This window comes from Pseudophryne corroboree, chromosome 2, assembly GCF_028390025.1.
Source record: "Pseudophryne corroboree isolate aPseCor3 chromosome 2, aPseCor3.hap2, whole genome shotgun sequence".
NCBI lineage: Eukaryota > Metazoa > Chordata > Amphibia > Anura > Myobatrachidae > Pseudophryne > Pseudophryne corroboree.
Genome location: NC_086445.1, coordinates 949,766,961 through 949,792,094, shown reverse-complemented (window position 1 = coordinate 949,792,094; position 25,134 = coordinate 949,766,961). Strand labels below are relative to the sequence as shown.

Sequence of the window (25,134 nt, the reverse complement as noted above, 5' to 3'; positions counted from 1 at the left end):
AAATATGGGGCCATTTGCCACCCCTTGTGTTGATTAATCTTTACCGGGGATACCGTGGCCAACTCTCTACTCAAGGTATTCCCCAACTCCAAACCAAAAGCTGCTCAGGTGTCTATCCACTCCACCGGAGACTGAAGCCCATCTGGTCCAATGGTATTCCGGCCCCGTAATGTATCAAACTCCACCACCTTCTCATCTCCTGAGCACCTATAAACCCTTTTTCAACTACAGCCACATTTTCAGGCCATCCTAACCCGCCACAGTTTCAACAAAACCCCGCCACCATACCTCTAACCTTATCCCACACTGCTTACTCCTTTTCCTAAAAATCCATCTACCTAACTAATAAAACGCCCAACTATAGACGGGTGACAACAAGTCCATCAGAAAAATTTCCATACCCCTCAAATTTAAATGGACACCATCGGCCATGTAGATTTGAGAGATAGAAACCAAAATGGAGAGATGCGGGACCACAAACCCCCAGTTCTCACTCACGGCCCGGCTCACCACAGAATTGATCCGGCGCCGGATCAACTCTATGGCAGCCGGTCTCTCCGCACCTCTCCTCACTAAACGTTGAATGATATCAGACCATCCCACACTTAGGAATGGTAACCTGTTTTGTAGGCTAAGTAGGTCCTCTAACCATGGTTTTCTGGAAGTCCAGACCCGACCTTCTGGTCAAGTCATTTCCACCAGCATGGAACACCACTCTCAATGGGCATCTTGACCTCTGAAGCTGTTGCCACAATCGGGGCATGACTTGCTCCCAATGTAGGCCCCTTACACCAATCCACCTGATCAGCTCCGCTTCAGGGAACTGTAGGCACTCCACCCCTGACCTTTCGCCGTGAAAGACATACGAGTGCCCCACAATCCATATCCGACACTCATCCAAACGCCAATCTGAAAAATATAAAATCAATATTCACACCACATTGATACCACCAAAATTAAAAGAAATAACCTAAAAGCAACCTTACTATCAAGACAAAAAAGACAACTATCCCCATTATAACCTTTTTAAAATGTTACTTTTAATAATTAAACTATTTTTAATTTGGACTCTAAGATGACATGTTTGAAAAGGTAAGGGTGTGAAGGGGGGGGGGATATGAAGGATCAGACTTGTCGAGGAACACACCTGTCAAGCGGGTGTGAACCCCATGGCTTAAGGCACCTGACAGGATTAAAAAATTCCTCAAGACCCCCAAATATGGCGAGTGGCTGAAACCTCAAGTCTGATTTAGTTACACCCGGTCAAAACCTGATATATTTCCGAAATACACCAGACTTCCACCTGCCCAGAGTTCTAATTTGCCCGCTCGAATGGCCTTCTGCAGCCGCAGTTGTCGCCGCACCTATCCAGAATGAATGGGTCCCATATTTCCATACTGGCAAACCCATCGTGGAAATACAACGTTCCATAACCCATTGAAATTGGAATTGAGTAACCGGCATACCATTCTGCAACCATGGACCTGGCACATCAGTCCTTGCTCTCAAATATTCCTTTGCCAGTGCCACTGGGCAAATCTCAATATCCTCAACACACCTCAAAGCCACCCAGCACCCTTTATCTAATTGATTGGTTTTGGAACGCTGCTCTTTGCACCATAAGTATCCCTCTTCCAGTGACAAATGCTCAAGAAGCATCAGTGACATTGCTCTTTTGATGGTGCCACCAATTCACTGACTCTAAAAGCCCCAAAGAAAGCCATAACAAAACACAATCTAAATAAAAGTGCTTTGTAATCTGACACACAGACCTCTTGCAATACGACCGCCATGCACCGCAACATTGAAATTGCTATTGGTCTGCGTGCATCCTGTACAGGGGGCATCACTTGATCACTTGCGCCCACCTTTTCATTACTCTCACTAAAAAGAAAGATTTAGTGAAATCATGCCGGCCTTCAAGTCTCAAGAAATAAGATAGAGCAGACAGTAAGCGTGCTACAGACCCTCTTGACTTGCCTCCACTAAAACATTCCCAAACATAATCCAACATGGCCTGATAGCTCTTACCTTGGTCTTGACATATGCGGACGTATCTCTTCCACTCTCTCATAGCAGTTCTGTACCCCTGAAGAGTGGAAGGCACCAAAGACCTTAGCGCTAAGGCCCTCCAATCCAGTCATATAACCTGCCAGGCATAAGACGGGCAAGGGTTACCAGATACATTCGCATGCTGAGCTAACACCCTGAACCTGTGCCACTCAAAACGTGATAGAGCATCTGCCACGCCATTTTGAATGCCTGGAACATGCCTGACGCAAAAATTAATATTCCATTGTAGACAACGCAAGACAATCTGACCCAACAAACGCAAAACAGGTAGACCAGCCGCTTTTTGTCTGTTAATCGCCAGAACCACCCCCAAATTATTGCACCAAAAACCTACTGAAACATTGGCCAATACCTCTTGCCATAACTCCAAAACAACCATGATTGGGAATAACTCTAACAACAACAGATTCCGTTAGGCCTTCATCAAACCATGCTTTTGGCCAGGGGGACGCATACCACGTGCCCTCCAGATATGCTCCAAAATCCAAAGAACCAGATGCATCAGTGAATAACTGCAACTCAACATTGGATCTGGGCTCAGTCTGCCAAATGCGAACACCATTAAAATCCGACAAAAACTCTTCCAAAATGTGCAAATCCCTACGAATTTCTTTAGATAAATGTATAAAATGACCTGGCCTCTTAACACCAGCTGTCTCTCTTTCTAACTTCCTACTAAAGACCTTACCCATTGGGATAACCCTGCAAGCGAAATTAAGCGACCCCAATAATGATTGAGCCTGTTTCAACATCACCTTGCCATTAGCCAATGCCACCATTATATCCTCTCTCAACTTTTCTACTTTCTCCATGGGCAAACAACAGCAGCCCTCAATCGTATCAATTTGATTATCTTAAGAAGGTCAATACTGATTTAGGGCCCACCATCTCTTCATCAGCTACCGGAACACCAAAATCAGTGAACAATGACAATGCATTCAGCGGGACCCATGAACAAAAAATCGTCTAAATAATGAACAATTCCTGACTCGCCTGAATATTCTGAAATACACCAATGCAATAAACTACTAAACTTTTCAAAATACGAACGAGATATAGAATAACCCATAGGAAGACATATATCCACATAGAAACCATCCGCCAGGCGAAAACCCAAATAGCGAAAAAATTCTGGATCAATGGGCAAAAGACAGAAAGTCGACTCTATGTCGATTTTACTCATTAAGGCTCTGCTACCAAATGACCTAACCTTTGTCAACGCATCTTCAAAAGATTGAGTAACTACCGTAGTCAAAAACTCCGGAATGGCATCATTAATTGAAGACCCCTTCGGACATGATAAATGCTGAATTAAGCTAAACTTTCCCGGGGTCTTCTTAGGAACAATGCCCACTGGGGACAAAAATAAGTACTAGACTTGTGGAGAACTAAAAGGCCCTACCATTCCTCCCAAAGCAAAATTTTAGGAAACTGCTCAACTGAGCACAAATTTCGAACCACACCAGAACAAACTTGGCCCTCAATAGGAAAATCAAAACCTCTGGAGAAACCTAACCTTAACAAATAAGCATCTTCCCTGTTTGGGTAATAGTCTAACCAATCGGACAATTTGTCCAATCTCACTGGAGTAGGAGCCCTACTTAGTACTGGTAAACATGGGGACACCGTTCTGCTGTCTATTAAAACCTCCTCTACCACCTGTGGACCGCGTGCAGTCTCTAATGGGATGTGACTCCACACAGCGGATACAAACATGCCGAAAATGACACCTGGACCATAGGGTACATTAGCCATTATTAAAAGCATAGCACCTACCTTGACTATTCTTCCCTGACGTCCATCTACTACTGTTACCACCACATTTTTCACTAGTCGCTTCAGAACCACTCTTCTGTGGTTGCGTAATGTCTACAAAAATCTCAACATCTTTTTTACCAAAATCCATGACAGCTCTACCATGCTGTTCGTACGAAAATCCTCATCATAAATCCTACAAGCTGTCCCGCGCCATGATCTCGCTAATTCATGCAACAAATACATATATGTGATTATGTTCAAATGCTCTTGTGGTCTAGTCTATAAATAACAGGCTGCAAAGACCAGCATACCTTTTTGCCAATTTGAATATGATTTATACGCCTCCTATACCCGATTTCTTTCAGGCTGCAGCTAATGCCTTCTTTGCTTTGCTTGTAAACGCAAACATGTTAACATATCTGTCCTCTTGTATGCGATCCCTAATTCTGAGCCGTATCCCTCTTAAAACAGCCGTATTAGCACATTGCAAAGTATCCTCTGGACCCTCCTCTGAGGACATGCTAGAACTGCTGTGTTTGCGCTTCCTTTTGTGTTTTCTCTTACAACCACTGCAATCACTATCCTCTAAATCTGAGGAATATGTGGATGAACCACTCTCCTTCCTGCGCCTACGCTTACACTTATCCGCAGCTTTCTGCTTGCATGTTTTTTCTGTAAACACTGACTTATTGCCCGAGCTGACTTCTGCACACTCCTGACGCGCCTCAAAGTCAAAATCTGACTCACCATCATACCTTCCGCCATCATTCTGAGCGGATTTGACCACAGCCGCAGATTCCCCTGAATCTTCCTGTAGCTCGGGGACAATCAAAGATTCTGCAGGAGAAATGCAAGGGGAAACATCCACTAGACACTCATCAAGCATCTCCTGACCCCCCCCTTTTTCTTTGTGCTCTAGCGCGTGAACCAGAGGCGCTGCTTCACTTACGGTACCCTAAATCATGCTGATCTTCTGCCTACTCAAAACTATCCCCTCAGCATGACCAGCAGTAAGAAAGGGGACAAGTGCTAATATCACTGAGGTGCATATAGACGCCACCTTAGATGAATTCCAGCCAGCACCTTTGCGCTCTCCTACCTGGCGACAGCGCCCTGAACATACTGCATCTGCATATGACCGCTGACCAACTCCCCTTGTACTTCCATTGCCACCCCGTAAACTGGCCCTCTCCTTGTTACCGACTCCATTGAGTGCTCCCAATCCTTGCACCGCTGATTGTTTACGTGTTCCCCTAACTTCCCTTCCAGACTGCTCACCTCTAGAAAGTCCGGTTCTGTAATGAATGCCTCTGCCCGCCACAGTTCCCCATGGGCCCACGGGACGACCATGGCGCACCTCCGGAAAATGCAATCCTGAGGTAATCCCTCTCGCTGCTACCGCTCTCCGCATCACCCCACTCCGTGGTTTCACCAGGGCGCCAATGCTCCGAGACATCATACCCTCCGTTTGTGCTTCCAAAGCAATACCACTCACACCACTATGTCTGCCACCAGTGCATGTCACAGACGAGCTGGTCACCCAGTCTATGTGTGACGCAGGTCCGCCCACCACAGCTCTCACTGGGGGTCGAGCCCGACCCCTGGCGGCAGTATTAGCACCCACATTTACTACACCTCGCCGCCCTCCAGACACAGACTCCGTGGTACCCTTACCAGCGCTTTCAATAAAACGGATAGGGGGACCCACAGCGTGACTGGGCCTTGGCATTTTAAGGAAAGAATAGGTTAGATAAAGGAAAGATAAGAGAAAAAAGGGGGGCGGAAGATAGAGAATAGCAAAGAATGAAAGGAAATTGAAAAGAAAATACAACAAATTTGCAATTATAAATAGTTCAGTACAACACAACATAGAGCACTTCACTGTTCAATTTTTCCTGAGGAAAAGAGGGAGAACTTAATCCTCCCTCATAAGGGCTAAGCCCCTCCCATCACTTGATTCCTCAGCAACCCCATAGGTCAAGCAGTTACCATAGAAACACCTCCACCTGTCCTTGCTGCTTCATTCAGTATATTATTCGGAATTTTATGTCCCTATAGACATATGAAATGTCCTCCGTTCTCTTTGTATTTGTGAATATGCACTTCACTGAATGAATAGACCTGGATTTATGACTACTCATTTTTGTTGAAAAAGGGGTGCAGTATCCCAAGATGGCCACTGAGATCTCTACTGAGCATGTGCAGGAGCAATCTTAAGACTGTGTAGAGTGACATGGTGGGAGACAGGGGTCTCCTATTTAGCTCCTTCCTGGTTAATGCCTGCTATAAAGCTGTTCTAGCATCCCTGCACTGCTACCCATATGCAGCATACACTTACTGGCTGGTGAGCTGTGTGAAACCCCACTATGCTTAAGCTCCAGTCCATCATCAGTGTACATGTAACAGTGAGTACGGCTGTACGTGCTTTTTATCAATAAACCAAATCCACTGGTAAAGTAACTGGGCTCTTTATAGTCTGAGTCATCTGCTGGTGTGTGCCTATACAACTCTGTAATATCAACACCAGCATACACATTATTCCCAACAATTTTGGTGTGGGGTGTGTTTGGGGTGAGACTTGAAATACAAGGTTCTACGCAATCATTTTAAGTAGAAATGTGGAACAAGATGAATATCTGCAAAACGATTTTGAAAATTTCACTAACCTCTAAACAGTCATAAGAAAAACTACTATAAAACCTTTGACGTGAAAATGTACAGTTGGCTGCAGAGAAAACTAGGAACCCTTCAAAGACTGTGATACAATAGCCTGTGATATCTTTACCTACCAGGAATATATACATGTTATGTTTTGTTTTTTTCAGCATTTCAACAAGGAACTAATTTGGGAAGATTGTAATTTGCAATTTGTTGTGGGTGTTTAATTAGAAATTAAATGAGTTCATAAATCTAATAAAACTTTTCATTCACAACCACCCAGACTGTCATCTATTCATTAAATTCCACCTCCTCAAAAGCATAGCGTGAAGTCATTGTCAACTAAAACAAAAACGATGAATCATAAATTTAAAAGACAGCGGGCTGCTTTTATTTTCCTTTCCACCAAGCAGAACCATTTTTATTTATATTAAAATAAATATAATTTTCAACAAACTTTTTTTTAAAGACACCACAGGTTTTGATTTGACATCTAATACTATAAAGTAATTACTATAAATTTCTATACCTATACACAATATGATGAAAGAATAATCTGTTACTGTACAGTTCAAGCTGATTCATTATGAAAACCTAGCAATTTCATGTGGATTTTTTATTTTTTTATTTTTTGCATTCTTGTATTGCTGGAGCATAATTTATCCCAACACTAAAGGAATCCCACTTATCTTCATCCACCTTGTTTTTTTTAAGTCTTGGAATGCAGCTTTGGTTTTATAGATTACTCTAGACTCGGGCTAATGTAAGGATTACCTTTGGGATTACTGTGACTACTGTACATATGGGTACTTGTGTTAAAAAGTTTATATTTTTTTCTGTACTTTTTGAGCTCTGTGTGACTTTATGTTGTACAAAGTGCTAGTATGTTATTTTTTAGGTTTAGGGTTAGGCTCAGGGTTGGGCTACAATTAAGGTTAGAATTAGGCTGGTTAGGGGTAGGGTTAGGGATACTTACTCATCAGTCCATTGTGAATGTCATCATTTGACTTGTTGAGCTCCCATCCATGTCAACATTCTGAATGTCAACATCTTGAATGTCAACATTTTATATCAGCCCCTGCATATGGACCACATATTCCCTGTTTTGTGCTATTTGCTGTATGAAATTAATTTAATTCTATGGAACTATTTGAATAATTTTCATAGTTGATGTAAAACATCTACAGGACAGTCAGGAAAGCCGTAATAGTCACTTAATACTATATACATGTAAAATGGAGTACATACGTTCAGGGCCGGTTCTACACCTTGTGGCACCCAGTGCGAAAGTTTCCACTGGCGCACCCCCAGCAGGAAAACAGTGCGCGCTGAAGGTGCGTGGCAAAAAATAGGGGTGTGGCTTCATAAGGGAGGAGCGTGGCCACAGTTATGCCCCCAGTAGTTGTGCCCCCAGTAGCTGTGCCCCCTAGAGCTGTGCCTCCAGTAGATTTGCTAAAAATAGTTGTGCCCGCAGTTGATATGCCCCCAGTAGCTGTGTCCCCTGTAGCTATGCCCCCAGAAGATTTGCCCCTTTAGTTGTTCCCCCTGTAGCTGTGCCCCCTGTTTCTGTGCCCCCAGTAGTTGTGCCCCCATTGCTGTGCCCCTTAGTAGCCGCTTACAAACACACACAAAAAAACTCAATACTTACCAGCCCCACTCCTGCTTTCCAAACCGCAGCTGCTGCTGCTGCTCTGTCTGGCCGAGACGTCATGACGTCTCTCCCATAGCAGCGCAGCACAGACACTAAAGGTCAATGATGACCTCTAGCGTCTGACAGGTGCGCCGGCAGCAGCGGACGCCCACACAGCCCACGGTGTCTGCGGCGGTGTGAGGATAGGCGGTGGGCACCTGCAAGGGTGACTGCGACCGCGCCCCCAGGCTGCAGAGCCCCGGGCACAGGCACTGCTTGACCGCACCAAGGACCGCTCCTGCATACGTTGTAGCATCAAGCTGTAAATTGTTACACCACATTTCCTCTTTATACTATCTTGTCACATATACAGTATGGAAAAATAAGTAAGGCATAATTGGCCTAATTCAGATGTGGTTGAAGGTGCTTACATGGAAGCAGCAGCGATGCACTAATACGGTTATGAAGCAAGAGGCATCTGAAATAAGTAGTCGCCGCCTGCTTGCATAAGTGATACATGCTGCATCCTAGGGTTGAAGCATCGGATCATCTGCAAAGCCATTGGCTGGCTGAATGACACATGGGGTCACGCAACCAAGTTTCTATAAAGAGACCAGGAAATCTCTGTCTTCCTATGGAGTTCCTGACCTCAGCATTCTCCATCGCCAGCCCCTCCTCACTCTCAAACAGCTGCAGACTGTCAATCTCTTAATGCCTACGCAGTATGGGTTCAGTGCATGCACAAAGTGCCGAACATCAGTGCTTTGCGCTGGGTGCCTCAGATCCTTTGGGATCTGAATAAGGCCCAATATGTGAATAAGGGGTCTATTAGGTGATAAAAACCCTTATCCTCGCAAATGAATAAACATCAGCTGTGCAGCTGAGTAATACTGATTCAGGGCAATAATGGTTATCTTACTGCTTGGCCGTGTCAGCTTCTGCTAATATGCACATTTGAATTTTCAGGTCTACAAAATAAATGAAATAAAAAAGTTAACTTGATAAACTATATTTTTATAATAAATTATACATATTTAAAAACTTCAATATATATTTTAATAATAATAAAACATGATAAATATTTAAAAACTTTAACTCATAAAAAAATATTTATTTGATTGACTTGTTATATCAGCTCCTAAGGGGGTCTGTTCATTATTATTTATTATTATCATTGCGCCAGTGCGGAGACAGCTGATCCGAAAATCAGCTGTCCCTGAAAATCTTTTCACAGCTACAAGTAGCGGTAAAACTTAGCACTGCTAAATTACTGCGCATGTGTACACTTGGGTTCACGCATGCGCGACCTCCGGCAGAAGGAGCCGGTCAATGGCGGAGGAATCCCAATGGATCTCTATGCGTGACCGGGACTGCTTCCAATAGGTAAGCAGCAGGGGGTGCGGGAACAAACACCATCTGAAGCAGTCAAGCACCGAAATTGTAGTCTTTTTGGAGCTTGATGAATTTAGGTCCCCATACTATGGGGACAGCAGGCCAGATCGGGAGTGAAATGTAAGCAGGAGATAATTCTGATGTCTCCAGCATTACCTTCATCATAAACAGTCCTGACACTTAACTTATACAAAAGAATATATATTTGAAGGTAGAACGCCCCTTATTAATTACACTATTGGTGTGATAATATTTTATACATTTGTGTCCTTGATTCATTTTCTATGCGTCCAATAGCAACATTTTCATTACCATATTCCCTGCGGTTGTATTTCTTTTCTGAGTAAGTTGCACATTCTAATCTTTTTTTTTTCTGCATAAAAGTTTCATTGTCCTCTGAAGTGCTTTAATATAGAGCTGCTAACATAAGAAACCTCAAACAAGTGACAGTTTGGCAAACCCCCAATAATCTTTTTTCTTATTTCACCATCTCCCCTTTAATATTTAACAATAAACATCAGTCCTCAGCCCTTGGCTTTATTCAGAGAGTAGTGCATTCACCTGATCTGCATGCCAGAAGATATAAAATGTGCCATAAAATATATAAATACAAAATACTCTAGAGACCCAAACTGCAACATAAAGGAAATGAACCATTTTACAACACAAAACTACCTTACACCCTAAAGGAAAAAAGAAATACAAACACGTACACTAACAACAGCAAAAGGAAAAACATCATAGAGACACATTGCATAAAAGTTACGACCAACTAGCAGACATCAAAAGCATAGATGTTCCTAGGAATGAAAATGAGAATTTTATTATAAATAAGTTCATTTAGGTTCAAGCCATGCATTTTTTACTTTTACGAGACGTTTTGGGGAATGTATATGCTTCGATTGACTCAAAAGATATTTTATTTTATTCTTATAATAAATTTAAAAGTAAAATCATGATAATGTAACATATGAAAATAGCAAAATTTTCCCAATCCATTAGAACTTTTTCAGATGTTTAATATGGCATAAAGTTTTACTGCAGCTATTATGACCCAACTACAGTCAATGGAAATTGCCCCTGCATTTATCACTACTGTAAATTATAATTGCTGAAATGAAGATGAATAAATGTAATTTTATTTTGTTTCATTGTGAGCTATTTATGCTTCAGAAATGCATTAAATATGTCATAGTAATAGACCATAAGCTATAAAGAATATGCTGACAATTTTTTGGCACACTATAAATACCAGCAATAAAAAGGGTTTAAATAGCAAGAAAAATTCTAAAGAAATACATTTTGGAAGAAAAGTCTAAATATTAATATTTGCCCTTTATGAAGCATTGCCTGACAGTTTTGTGATTTTCAGCCAATGGCTACCACAATTTGCATATACTAAAAAAAACCCAAAAAAAAAATTTCTCCAAAAAGGTTTGTGATTCCATTTAAAAAAAATAAATCTAAATTGACCTTAACTTACTCTACATTCAACTAACCTGAACGTTTGCAAATTTCATCCAAAACCCAATGGGCTACTTTATTGCAGCAAATGGTTTCAATGCACCTCCGATGCCCTGAAAAGGATTCATTCCATTTCATGGAGTAACATTTAATACTGCTAAACAGGGCATACAGGATTTCAAAAGTGGGAACATCACAAGAAGTTCTGACATCATAGTGGAGAGTAATAGAAACTAATATTTTGCTTCATAATTGGAACCACAGTAAATACAAAGGTTACAAAAATAGTTGAAATAGATTAAAAACATAAATGTAATTTTAAAAAACTTGACTTCATAAAAAATACTTTTGATAAATCAGACCTTGAAGCTCTGTATAGAACCTTATATTCCTGTTAATCATTGTGTATGAACAGAACCATACTGTACCTATATCCAGTATATTGTATACTATGGTATATGATCTAGAAAGCTACTTGATCAATGCAAATTACCATGCTTGTCTGTATCTTATCTGGAACTCCTGAATGATATTTTTTTAGACAAATACTCTTGGCCAGATGGGTTCATGGCAATACTTATGTATGTCATGTATTTAAGGGTCCAGGTGCTCCCAGCAAAGTGAAGAAATTGAATAACTAGAACTTCTATTCAGCCACATTGTAAAGGCATGAAAAATGACAAGGCAGGGGTAATTTGTGAAGAGTATTCTATGCCACAACGTTGTGGATGAACAAGGTGGTGCCCAACCACGACCAGCATCTACAGTATGTGTGAGATGTCAGAATGGGAGGAAACGTATAAAATATTGTTTAAGATAAACATTGCCAGTGGCAGAAATTAGGAAACATTATTGTGCAACGATGATGACAATTTGCCGCAGATAGCATATTCAAAACAATGGACTGGCCAATTTCCCAGTTAAAGAATTCCTGGAGGCTGATCTGACAAGAGAGTAGGTACTGTACATGTGAATTATAGCAGGCAGGAGATGCAAAGGAAAGGCACTCTCTACAGGTTCAAAAAAATAAGCGCTGGCTCTGAACTGGAAGCCCCACTCCAACCATGCCTGTACCATCAGTCTTATATAAATTAAGCAAATTACCTTTTTTCCTGTACTTTAACATTCTTTAAAGAGGCACCTATGGGAGATTTGCACTTGCCTACTGGTATATTGTTTGTGCCGCTATGTCATTTGTTACCTGCTGGACGTCTGTGGTATCTCTGGTACCCTTGCCCTCAATTCAAGAATACAATATATATATAAATATATATATATATATATATATATATATATATATATATATATATGTATATATATATATAGAAGAAACGTATTTTTGAACGGCACTCCACAATAAGAACAGTAGCACCTGGGTGCCCTCCCAACGACCTGTGAGGGACTGAATGCAGCAAAGACAAACGGGTGGCACTCCTCAGGACTTCAGAAATAACCAGAACAGCAGACAGCTTAGTCTAAGCTGTCTGCTGTTCTGGTTATTTCTGAAGTCCTGAGGAGTGCCACCCGTTTGTCTTTGCTGTATATATATATATATATATATATATATATATATATAACTCATTGATGGTATTGCCATCAATTACAGTTAGGACTATTCTGTTAGCAGAAGCACCTTGAATATTGTGTATGTATTTGCAAAGTTATGTTGCAAAAAATTGTGCTATTATTAATATTTTAGAGGCTGGTTTTATATTGAGAATTTATTTGCTTGCAGGCGGTGTGGAGGATCATGTTTCTGACTTTTGTTTGGACTTATAGGGCCTGGTTTTGAGTGACACGTAATGTGGTCATAATTCCAGTGGCTTTCAGTGATTGGAAATCCTATGCGAATATCTGCCTCTGTTCTGAGTCAGAAGCATCTACTCGCAGCTCTCCGCTTGCCTGACCAGCTGTCATTACTATTAACAGCATTTGCACAAGCCCTTGGTGCAAGAAATCCAACTGATACTGGATGGATCTCTGCATACACTCACCTCTGAATAGCTGGCAACTCTGTCTACATACAGGATGCTTCTCCTACCTGTATGTCAGCGGCTCTCAAACTATGTGGATAGGCATCCTTGGGTGCCTCGTGGTATATGCAGGGGTGCCCTGGGTTGATGGTTCAGGAGCAACTCAATTTATTTACAGTCAATGAAACAGACAAATAGAAAGAATGCAGATGAATGAAACCCTGTTATAATGTTCAAAAAAAATTCTCTAGATAATACCAATGTTGTACACAGTCCCATCATTCTTGAAAAAGATGAGTCCTTATCAACCTTGTCCTCAACGATGTTCATAAAAATGAAAAAATACAAAGGGAAAAAAGGGTTACCATGTATTCCCCTATAGCAAATATAACAGTCTGTCAATTGGAAATGGAAAACCTCTCCGAAGTCTACCGGGACGTGGATGTGTACTCCTTATAGGTTCACCCCGGTGGAAATATCAAATTCCTTGCTCACATGTATGCTTACATTCACACTCAGGGCCAGACTGCCCAACTGGCACTTTTGGCACGTGCCAGTAGGGCTGCTGGGCTGTTCCTGCCCTTCAGAGAGCAGGAAGGCCACGTGCAGTGCAGCATCCGGCTCTCTGCTGTAGAAGCTCCCCCGCCCCCCTACCCATCTCCATAGGAATATAAGTGTGCCACGAGTCCATGCCCACTGACTTGCGGCACGCCCTCGCCTGTTTCCATGGAAATGGGGGCGTGCCGCGAGTCCATGCCCCCTTGACTCATAGCACACCCACTTCACTAGTGCACGCGCATCCCCTTTTCGGGTGCATGCACCCCCTTTCCAGGCGCGTGCATGCATTTGCCAGGGCCGATTTTGGTCCCCAGTCCATCGCTGTTCACACTCATATGACTGTTCTCATAAAGGTATCTTTAGGACCTGATCCAGGTATATAGTGATATTCACACACATATGAGTTATCTCGATTTCACACTGATGCTCACATAAATGATCACTTGTAGGTGTCCTGTACGTGCCCATAGCAGTTTCTTGTATCTTCCTGTATTCCTTCCACAACTCTTTCCGATAATGTTATTTGCCAGTAAACAAAAAAGTGGTGGAGTTGGTGAAGTTATAACAATCAATTTATTCCATAAAATATTCCATAAAATGTTACATAAAATACAAAAATACAAAAACTTCGGTACATCCAAAAACACCTATACTGTACCTATGATGCTGATGTCATGAGCAAACCCTAGGGGAACAGCAAAAAAATTCCCGAGACCTCACACCATAGGGTCAGAAATATAAAAGTACAGTATGGAGTGCTTTACCTGGCTATTAGATGCAACACCAACACGTTTCAACTTTTTAATATAATCTTCCTCACGGTGCACCTATTTTATGGAATAAATTGTTTTAAGTTGCGTATGCTGGCTGTAACATGTGCAGTCTACTAAATATCCTGAAAAAAACCCATTCGGAATTGCATGAGTCAGACCCGCAGTCAGCATCTTCTATTTGCTCCATCTGTTATAAATTGATTGAGCAAATTGCCTTTTTTTAATCTAAAATACGAATGTAAACTGAAAACTATTAGTTTGTACACAAGATCAATTCCAAGTACCTATTTCTAAAGCATTAAATAGAACACTACTGCAACTTGCCCGACTTAACAAATAGCAATAACTGACTATTATAGAAAGTCTCCACATAGGTGTTTCACAAAGCTCTAAAAAGAGAGTGAAACATGATGTTCTGGCCAATGTTTGCACTGGCTGATTCAAACACAGATTAGGTGCCAGTGATGTCACAGCAGCTCAAATAAATGCATTCTCCACTTTTGTTTTACCATTAACAGTAGCCAGTAGGACACTGTCCGAAATATGTACAATAGGAGGTGTTTCAGCGGGATACATACGATATCCCGGCAGACGGGTTTCCGTCTGTCACTATACTCTTAGCGGCATCCCAACTGCCGGAATCCTGGCAGGAGGCAATGAGTCCCCTCGCTTTGCTCGCCACAGGTTCTATTTCCACTCTGTTGGTGGCATGGAGCCACCAAGCGAGTGCCAATACTCGGCGTGAGTTGGGATTTCAGCTGTCCGTATAGCACTGGGTGTCAGGATTCTGGTGTCGGTCTCCTGAAAGCTGGGATCCCGACAGCCACTAAACTGACTGCATTCCATTTCCGCTATATGTAATGGAGTGTGGGGGTGGGGGGTGGGGTTAATATTTTAGTGTCAAAAGAGCTATAGTGAAATGTTAGGTAGCACTAAACAATATATTTTACCTTTGTGGTATATATTGTATCTAAACATCTGAATGTGTTTATATTTTATGGTTCTTTTAAGTTTGCTCTGATAGTTTGCCTTCCCTTCCTTTATGCACTAATAATTTATTCCAACCTTTGTCCGTGTTAGAGAACTAAACATGGATTGTATGCAGAATAGTTTGGAACTCACTTTTATTTCAATAGAAAAAGGTAATTCAAAGATTTTTATAACATCAAAAGATAGTTAGACACACCACCGTGCACATGCCGAATTTTGTCTTACATTAAGTTCATCCAAACATAAAAGCTTCCTTATTCTACCTGCACGTTGATTAGACTGCATTCCATACAATGTGACTAAAGCAAGTCATTTCACTGCAGATACTGTTGATCAATATATATTTTTTTCTTGTCTTTTATACTTTTTGTTTTTATGACTTGTTAATCTATAAAGAATTTGCAGTTGATGCAGAGTTCCTTATATCCCTGGAATTATTAAGATGTCTTTTGATATGATAAGAGAATAGAGTAGACTGTGTTTCTGCACCTTGATATAGCATAAAGATCAATAGACGTTAATACAATTTGGTGGTCTGTAAAGCATGGCAGATCTATTGCTGATACAGAACGTGCTCTCTGCAAGATAATATGCTACAGTGAGGTCAATTTGAAATATAGTGTACAATAAATCAAGAAATATCAAGGAAAGCCATATGTTTTCCAGTACTCATGTTTTATTCCTTATGATGCATTTGCTAGACAGTAAATGTAATAGGCAAAATTGCTTGCTTCATGCAGTATTTTATTGTCAGATACTACCATCTGCAACTTTCTGTCTTAAATCACGGAATGGCGATTGCTATTTAAGCAGTGCTAGGTGTAGCATAAAGCACGCTGCGGCCGCATCCATGTGGTCTGCACACGCGCACCGGCCATTGTATGCATGCGCAACCTTACACATTACGTCCGCTTACAGGAAGGATGCGGCTGCAGTGTAATTGACAGTGGTGGTCGTCAGGGGAGGGCGTCATCACGGTGCTGGAGGGGGTATGGCGTTCCGAAAGGGAGTAGGCCGGGACCGTTTTGGGGGCGGCTGAGTGACATCAGCCAGGTTGCACTGCCAGGGGTCAACTTTAGTTCCGATGCATCCGTAATCTAATTGCGGACGCATCGGGAGACGGCCTCACACATGCTGGGCAGCCTTGCCCTGTGCTGGGTGGCCCCCAGCATGTGAGGAAATGAACATAGATCTGGCTGCGTATGCAGCAATCTGCGTTCATCTCTGAATAAGGTCCTAGGTACCATAAAGATGGAGGACTAAATGTAATAGCCTGCGAGAAGCAGGAAGTCTGGAATTTCGTGTGAGTCTAGACGGATTTTTAAAGCAGCAATCATTTATACAGCAAAACAAACCTGTTTATGCCGTGTAAATTATTGTCGCTTTAAAAATCTGTCCAGACTCCCACAAAACCACACCTCCTGCTCATACTTGCCTACTCTCCTAGGTCCTGCGGGGGACTCCTGATTTTTGCGGTAGTCCCCCGCACCCCCGGAAAAGTAGGCACCCCTCTTGCATTCTTACCACTTCCTAGTGAAGTGGGCAGAATGGCGAGAACAGTAACCAGTCACTTACTGGGATTCTAGACACAGTAGAAATTATTACTCTCATTTTAGCAATTCTATATGAACCATACTTGCCTACTCTCCCGGAATGGCTGGGGAGGCTCACGAAAATCTGGTGGAGCCCCTGGCCTCCCGGAAGAGTGGACAAGTCTCCTGGCAACCACCACCTGACCGCAAACCTCCGCCGCCACTCACAACCTCCCGCAGCCATGGGGAGCCGATGACGTGATTCCCAGTGAATTTCATTATCGTGTCCCCGCCCCTTGCCTCACAATGCCTGTAATCTCGGCATTGTGTGGCGGCGCAGGCCTCCGCTCTGTCCCTAACCAGCATCACCCCCAGAATGCTGCTCCCGGCCCCCTGCTTTGCCAAGCTGGCTGCTTCCTCCCAGAGGGGGCAGCCACAGCATTGGCAGGTATGATATGAACTTCAGTGCTGCAGCACTTTATAGAGGAGTACGGACTTCTCCCTCTTCAGTGTATACAAAGGATTTGTGTGATCTGAAGTCTGCATTGTTTGGAGTAGGAGAATAAATTTATAGCATGCTATATTTGTATAGGGACAGTAAGCAGAGAGAAACTTTTGTCTTTTTTATAATGTATATGCAATTGTCTATGACAGTGGCTCTCAAACTGTGTGCCGTGCCACCCAGGTGTTCTTTGGAGTTCTTGCTGGGGTGCCCTGGGTTGGTGGTCCAGGACCAACTCAGATTATTTGTGGTCATTGTAATAGGCAAAACCAGTGTTGGTGGCTGCCAGTCATATAATATGTGGACAAACAGAAGCAAATCTTGGCCCTCACCACATAATTGAACCTAAGGATGACATATAAACACAATTTACTTATTTTAATATTTTGGGAAAAAATGTCTCAATAAGAAACTTTTAGCCTAGGGGTGCCGTGAAAAAATTTCTGATACTCCAGGGTGCCGTGATTCATAAAAGTTTGGGAACCACTGGTCTATGAAAATTATACCGATGTAGTGAACTGTACATGACGTTGATATTATTGTAACCAGTTACAAAAAGTTTGATATATTTTTAAAATATTGTTGCGCTTTGCAGTATATTATGGAAAATTGTTTTCTTTAGGTTTACTCCAGTCTTTTTGGCCGTTGTCACACATATATATGTACACAAGCATACAGTATATACAGTAGATAGTTTGCTGCTAATCTGATCATTGAACTACTGTATACAGTCGTTTTGTATAGGTTTTGAATTAGCGCCTAGAACCATTTCTATCCAATGATTATTTTCATAATAGATAAATACTTAGTAAAAAAATTACAAAAGAAGTACAAATGTGCAGCTGTGTACTAATACACATAGGTCTATACACCATATGGTGCAACATGCCCTGCAGCTCCGACATTCCGAGAGAAGCACACTCTACTTTTTCTTTAAATATTGTGTCTTATACGCATCGCAGATGTAGAGAAACACCACTGTCAGTGTGCTATAGCCACCGGGCTGTTTAACTGCACAGGAATTTGTTTTAAACAGGTTAAATACATTTTACCGGTGGATGGGATGCCGGATGTCAATATTTTCCGACAGCGGCATCCCACCCGCCAGAATGCCGGCAGCAGGGCGAGCGCTAAGAGTCCCTTTGTAGGATCGCTGCGCTTGCCACAATGCGGGCTCGGAGGCACACTGCGCTTGGCACACAATCTATTCCTACTCTATGGGTGTCGTGGACACCCACAAGTGGGAGTAGCCCTGGTGCATCAGGGATTCCGTCTGTCAGCATTGTCGGCTGTCAAGATTTCAACGTCGGTATCCTGCACGCCGGGATCATGACAGCTGGCATTTTAACTACAGCCGGTTTTAAACACGTACAAAAGAGGACATTTACTAAGCAGTGATAAGAGCGGAGAAGTGAGCCAGTGGAGAAGTGGCCCCATCAACCAATCAGCACTGTAGGACATCTATAATTTGCATACTATAAAATTATACAGAGCTGCTAATTGGTTGATGGGGAAACTTCTCGACTGGCTCACTTCTCCGCTCTTATCACTGCTTAGTAAATGTCCCCGTAAGTCTCAGATGAAGTACAACAGAACTTGATGTGATAAAAAACAGCACCCCTGCATTGCAGCGCTTCGTATACAGATTCAGACACTTCCAGTTGTTTAATATATGCTAATGAGATTCACATTTTGAGCGAGAAAGATGCTCAGTGCGGCCAAGTAACCCGGGACCTGGCGCTGTTTGCAACAACTTGAGCAACAGCGTATGAGGACACATCTGTACATTAAAGGGTAATTATGACATGTTGAACATACAAGAAACACTCTGTATGTGTTTTGTCATATACAGTCCATGCTGTTTCTGTCTTTAATGACAAAATGAGAACTGCAGCAATTGCATAGAAGTGATGAGAATGTGTGAGGGATTCCCCACTGAGCCCTAGTTGTATATATTATGCATTATTCAGGCGGTGTTCTGCCAGCGCTATCTGATCCCTAATTCTCAATTCCTTTTAGTTTTCATTAAAATAGCCAGGCTCAGATTCTAACGTTAAAGTAGTTAGACAGATTTACAAGTCATTTTCTTTTATTATTACCCAGCCCCATTTAGTTAAAAGGTGTATATGAAGGGGTTTTGTGCTTAGGGAGAGCTTCCTAAATGGGAAGCGGTTAAAATACTGACACCGGAATCCCAACTACCGGTGAAATGCCACCGCCGGAATACCGGCGCCACAGTCTGTTCCACAGAACCTGTTCCAGCGAACCCACAAGGAGCTTTCTAGCGCTCACCCCACTGCCGACGTTATGGCGGACGGGATCCCGATGTCAGGATCATGACAGCTGCGATCCCGTCCGCCGGCATTTCATACTGATCCCTCCTAAGCAACGGGAGAGTCACAGTTGCCTAAGCGTGTATTAATTGATGTGCTCTATTGATATAATGCTTTTGGCTTAAGTACAATGTGTGATATTTATTATTACATTTCTTTTTCAGATCCAAATGCTTATCCTGGTCAAGCAGCAACTGACCATGCTCTTATAGGAGGGATTGTAGCCGTAGTCGTATTTGTCACATTATGTTCTATTATTCTGCTTGGACGATACTTGGCTAGACATAAAGGTAAGCTGGATACATTTTATGTACGCTATTACCACTCAATGGGGGCAGATGTATTAACCTGGAGAAGGCTTAAGGAAGTGATAAACCAGTGATATGCGCAAGGTGATAAACGCACCAGCCAATCAGCTCCAATATGTAAATTAACAGTTAGGAGCTGATTGGCTGGTGTGTTATCACCTTGCACATATCACTGGTTTATCACTTCCTTAAGCCGTCTCCAGGCTTAATACATCTGCCCCAATATTTTTACTTTCATGTTAATTATTATTATAGTGTTATAATGTATGAACTGTTTAGCAACTACAAGCGTTATTCTTTTACAAGGATGAGTGGTTCAATTTTAGTCAAATTATTTCTGAAATATGATTAATGTGTATTACTACTGTATATAGCTTGTAGAGGAAGAGAACATGTTTTTGTAATTTCATTGCAAGTTTAGGCAAACAGTCATTGTCATGGAAACAACTACACCTTAAAGGATATGGTTTTGCAAGTGCTTCAACCTGATTGGTACATAAGGTCATGTGGGTTGCTGAACAGTACACTCATGTGTAAAATGCAGCATTGGCCGGTTAGAAACTCTGCATCCCTGTTTGTATTAAATTAGAATCAGCCTCAATAGCTATTACCTGCAGCTGCAGGATGCCATACACCTACTGAGGGTCAATCCTATTAGCATGAGTTCCCTCATGCCAAATGTAAGTTCAGCTATATGCCACACTTATGGTACCTCCAGACTGGCAGACTTTGTCCATGGCCCTATAGTTCTGTGTACAAAGATACTTGAGTCTAGGGTAAGGTTGGGCTGCAGTTGGGGTGAGTTGAGGTGCAGCTGCTGGCGTTGCTTTGCTGTTGCAATGGCAACTTGCCCTGCTTGCACCTAACAAGATTGACCCCTAACTGTTTATAAATCGTAACCTCCCATAGGAATAAACTGTGTAAACAGTGAGTTATGATGTCATTGCTTATAACAGGTGAGCCCAGACACTCTAAATGCCTGTTGTAATTACAAGCTGTCAGGTGTCACTCCAGGTTGTCTGGTGTCAGCTGTCACTCCAAGCTGTCTGGTGTTAGATGTCACGCCAAGTTGGCTTGTGTAAGGTGTCACTCAAAATTATCTGGTGTCAGGTGTCACACCGAGTTGTCAAATGTCACTACATGTTTTTTGGTGTCAGGAGTTGCTCCAAGTTGTCTGGTGTCAAATAACACCCTAAGTTGTCTGGTGTCACTCCAAGATGTTGGTGTTAGATTTCACTTCAGGTTGTCTGGTATTAGGTATCACTCTATGTTGCCTGGTGTCAGGTGTCACACCAAGTTGTCAAATGTCACTACAAGTTTTTAGGTGTCAGGAGTTACTCCAAGTTGTCTTGTGTCAAATGTCACCCTAAGTTGTCTGGTGTCACTCCAAGGTGTATGTTGTTAAATTTCACTTTAAGTTGTCTGGTGTCAGGTATCATTCTAAGTTACCTGGTGTCAGGTGTCACTCCAAGTTGTCTGGTGTAACTCCAAATTTTATGGTGTCAAGTGTCACTCCAAGTTGTCTGTTGTCAGGTTTCACTTCAAGTTGTCTGATTTCAGTTGTCACTACAAGACGTCTGGTGCCAAGTGTCACTCCAAGTTGTCAAATGTCACTCCAAGTTTTCTGGTGTTAGATGTCACACCAAGTTGTCTGGTTTCAGGATTTACATTAAGTTCTCTGGTGTCAGTTGTCACTCCAAGTTGTCCAAGTTTTTTTGGTGTCAGATGTCATCCCAACTTGTCTGGTGTCACTCCACGTTGTCAGATGTCACCCCAACCTGTCTGGTGCTTCATTGTGCCATTGATCTAAAACTAAAATAAACAAGCCTCGTCTGTAACTTGCAGAAATGGAAGCTCTACCAATATAACGTGCCTGGATGCTTTGAAAACATGTTTCAAAGGTTTCTTTGTGCTTTCATTATGACGTGGCCCCAATTCGTAGTTTAAAATAATAGTGAAATAAATATTTTTTTCTCGATGAGCAATTCCGATGAGTGCAAACATTTGGTTTTCAGATACCACATTAATCTAATCAAATGTAGCTCAGAACATTGTATATAAATGATATGGTAATGTATTGTAAGCAGTTTTGCCTCGCATCAATCTCTAAATAAAACAAGAGACAGTTGACGACAAGCAAAATTTCTAACAACCGTTTTTATAATCTTGATCTCTGTAGGGACATATTTAACAAATGAAGCGAAAGGAGCAGAGGATGCCCCAGACGCAGACACAGCCATTATCAATGCAGAAGGCAGCCAAGTCAACGCAGAGGAAAAGAAGGAATATTTCATTTAAATGCAAACCTGGTTACTTCGAGTTTTACTTATCAGGCTGACTGCTGGAAAAAAACTGGCTAGCATTTCATTCCCCACCATCTCCCGCTCCATTTTATTAACTCCTACTATCAATAGCCAGCTTATACCAACAATCAGCTGTTGACAGCATCATAATTTAATTGCATTTCATAATGCAGGACTTTTCTTACTGCTGAAAAATATATTGAAAAAAAAAATGTCCATTGCTCTGTTAAAATTCAGTCATACAGTGCTTGAATATACAGCCTTAACATTTTTTCTTTTTTTTGTCACTTCTTCTCAACTTACTTTGTTTTAAATGTTTACACAATGAACTTCCAGGCTGACCTTTTCTATATCTCTCCAGCACACATACATGAACACAGGAATATGTATATTAGTCCATGTTATTGTACCTATCGGTAGGCTTTAGAATTGATCGCATTCTGTAGCGACCTACTTATAGCGGTCCATTAATTTCATGTAGGATTTTGAGCAACAGCACCCCACGTGGCTGCATGTGGTATTACAAAAAAAAAATAATTGCAATAATCTGGACTACATTCATTGATGCATGTATACAGTATGGAGTGCGTCTTCCCATTCATTTTATTTTGGTACAGACTTGATTAGATTTAATTCCATAATATTAAGTTATACTTTTAAAAACAGTATGTTCTAAATTCCATTTTCACTGGAGGGATTCTTAAAGGATTCTGTATTGCAAAGAAACAAAAACAACAACAAAAAACAAAATCAAAACACCAGAACATAATATAATGCTACTGATTCTAAATATATGCTTTAACATTATAACAGTCATACATGGCATTCCCTACTGTCGTTAATTTAGGCATGGAATGCAAATCACATAAACTGTGCTAAATCCCAATTTATTAAAATGGTACTTCCACATATTGTTAGTCAATATTATTATAATTTTTTTACCCCATTATTTTTTTTCTTGATGATCGCGAAATGTTTATTTAATGTTACAGTCCTATTCATATTTATTGTTTGTTTTTGTGTGGACTCTACAGTTTTTTTTTCTTTACGAAGAAAGGAGTCATTGGATAATCTGAGCATTTCAGTATATTGTAAATAGTACATGTATTAAATCCAGTTGAACATTATTTGATACATACAGTATTTAACTTTTTGGATGTAAGCAAGTCACAAGTACCCATTTTCTAATGCTCCCAAAACCCCTCTTAGATATGAAACTAAACCAGTATTATGTGTAGATAACGTGTTTGAATTTCTGTCTGTATGTCCTAGCACTGTTCAAATTTTCTAGATCATCTTAATTTTTATCTGTTCAACAATGGAAGCACAATATTAAAGGAAAGATACTTTAATCTACCAACCAGTGCAGAGCCTCAGGTTTTCAAGTTCAATTATATTTGAGTTACGCTCTAAAATACCATTAAGTTACTGCTTTTTATTTTTTATTTTTTCATTTGGCTGTTCTAACTGTTCAGCTCTGTTGATTTGCCAAGAAAAACAAAAAACAACAAAAAAACCATTACAACACATAATGCACCTTTTATGTATAACCGGACTAATTCTTTCTATTAAATTCCTGTCTATGCATTTTGTGAGGTATATCTTATGTCACTGTAAATGATACAGAATTTCTCAGAAGCTTTTAACTGCACAGTGAAAAAAAAAAAGCTTCGGTACAAATTTATCCACAAACCCGTGAAACATTTCCAAAATGTCTGTGAAGTTTGATGATCAAAAAAGTTCTCTCGACTAATCACAGACTCAATATTCTGGTCCTGTTGGCTTCATTTTCTTCTCCTTACTCCAGCCTATAACAAATATTGTTATATTACATTTCTAGTATTGATTCCCAAAGCGGAGAAATGAGAATCAGTCTAAATTAGGCTTTGCCTCAATCTTCCAGGCATAGGATATTTGAATAGGATATTTTAACAAGGTAGCTCCACTAGTGAAGTATGAGATCATGACAGGCTATGAAGCAAAAAATGTCTACTCTTATTTTTAGAATAATCTGTGGAATCAGGAACACAGAAGACACATAGAAACACTCTCTTCAAAAAATATAAAAAATAATATATATACATATATATATATATATATATATATATATATACAGTTCCAATGGCGGACAATAAGGCACTCCAGAGGCTCAATGTAAACGGCAACAATGTATTGACAAGAGCGACGTTTCGGGGCAGAGCCACTTCCTCAAGGCATACCAATACTACGTATTGGTATGCCTTGAGGAAGGGGCTCTGCCCCGAAACGTCGCTCTTGTCAATACATTGTTGCCGTTTACATTGAGCCTCTGGAGTGCCTTATTGTCCGCCATTGGAACTGTGCATATTGTTTGGATTACGGCACCGGGGCAAGTTGTCTGCTGAATCTGAGTGCCGGCTGAGTTGTATTTCTATATATATATATATATATATATATATATATATATATGATCTCTGCTTCAGTAATAGTTGTGGATGGTTTATAAATTTTCACCCCCCCGTAATACATCTTAAACAATGGTGATAGTTATATCGCACCAGTTTTTTTTTTTTATCAGACTATACCAAGTATAAGTAAGTGTAATATGGCTGAGTGTTATCATGATAAAACATATACAGTATTACATTTCAAAGAAGTACGTTTCATTGATGTGGCTGCATGCTTGTTTTATGATACGCACCATAACATATGTGAAAAATGCAATAATATGCTTAAATATAGTAAATATGATAGTAAAAGACAACAGGGGCACTGTAGCTGCTAGTATAAAGATGAGAACTGCATAGGTTTGGCAACTGAATAAATACATCATGCAATCCCAATCTGGTTAAGGAGGCGCAGTCAGGGGAAAGGTCATTCAATTTTATCAATGTAATAGGAGCTGCAG

The 25,134-nt window shown here is 41.1% G+C and overlaps 1 protein-coding gene across 2 annotated transcripts in view; it reads left to right on the top strand.

The window, feature by feature from the left end:
• CADM2 (cell adhesion molecule 2) overlaps nucleotides 1–23,603 on the top strand; it is a 336,165-nt gene extending 312,562 nt beyond the window's left edge. For both annotated transcript variants that reach the window (XM_063956308.1, XM_063956307.1), the window contains 2 exons: nucleotides 19,801–19,926; nucleotides 22,124–23,603. In XM_063956308.1, the coding sequence (XP_063812378.1) occupies nucleotides 19,801–19,926; nucleotides 22,124–22,242 (245 nt within the window). In that variant the 3' untranslated portion in view covers nucleotides 22,243–23,603. The remainder of the gene's footprint in view (nucleotides 1–19,800; nucleotides 19,927–22,123) is intronic.
• Nucleotides 23,604–25,134: the final 1,531 nt, after the last annotated feature.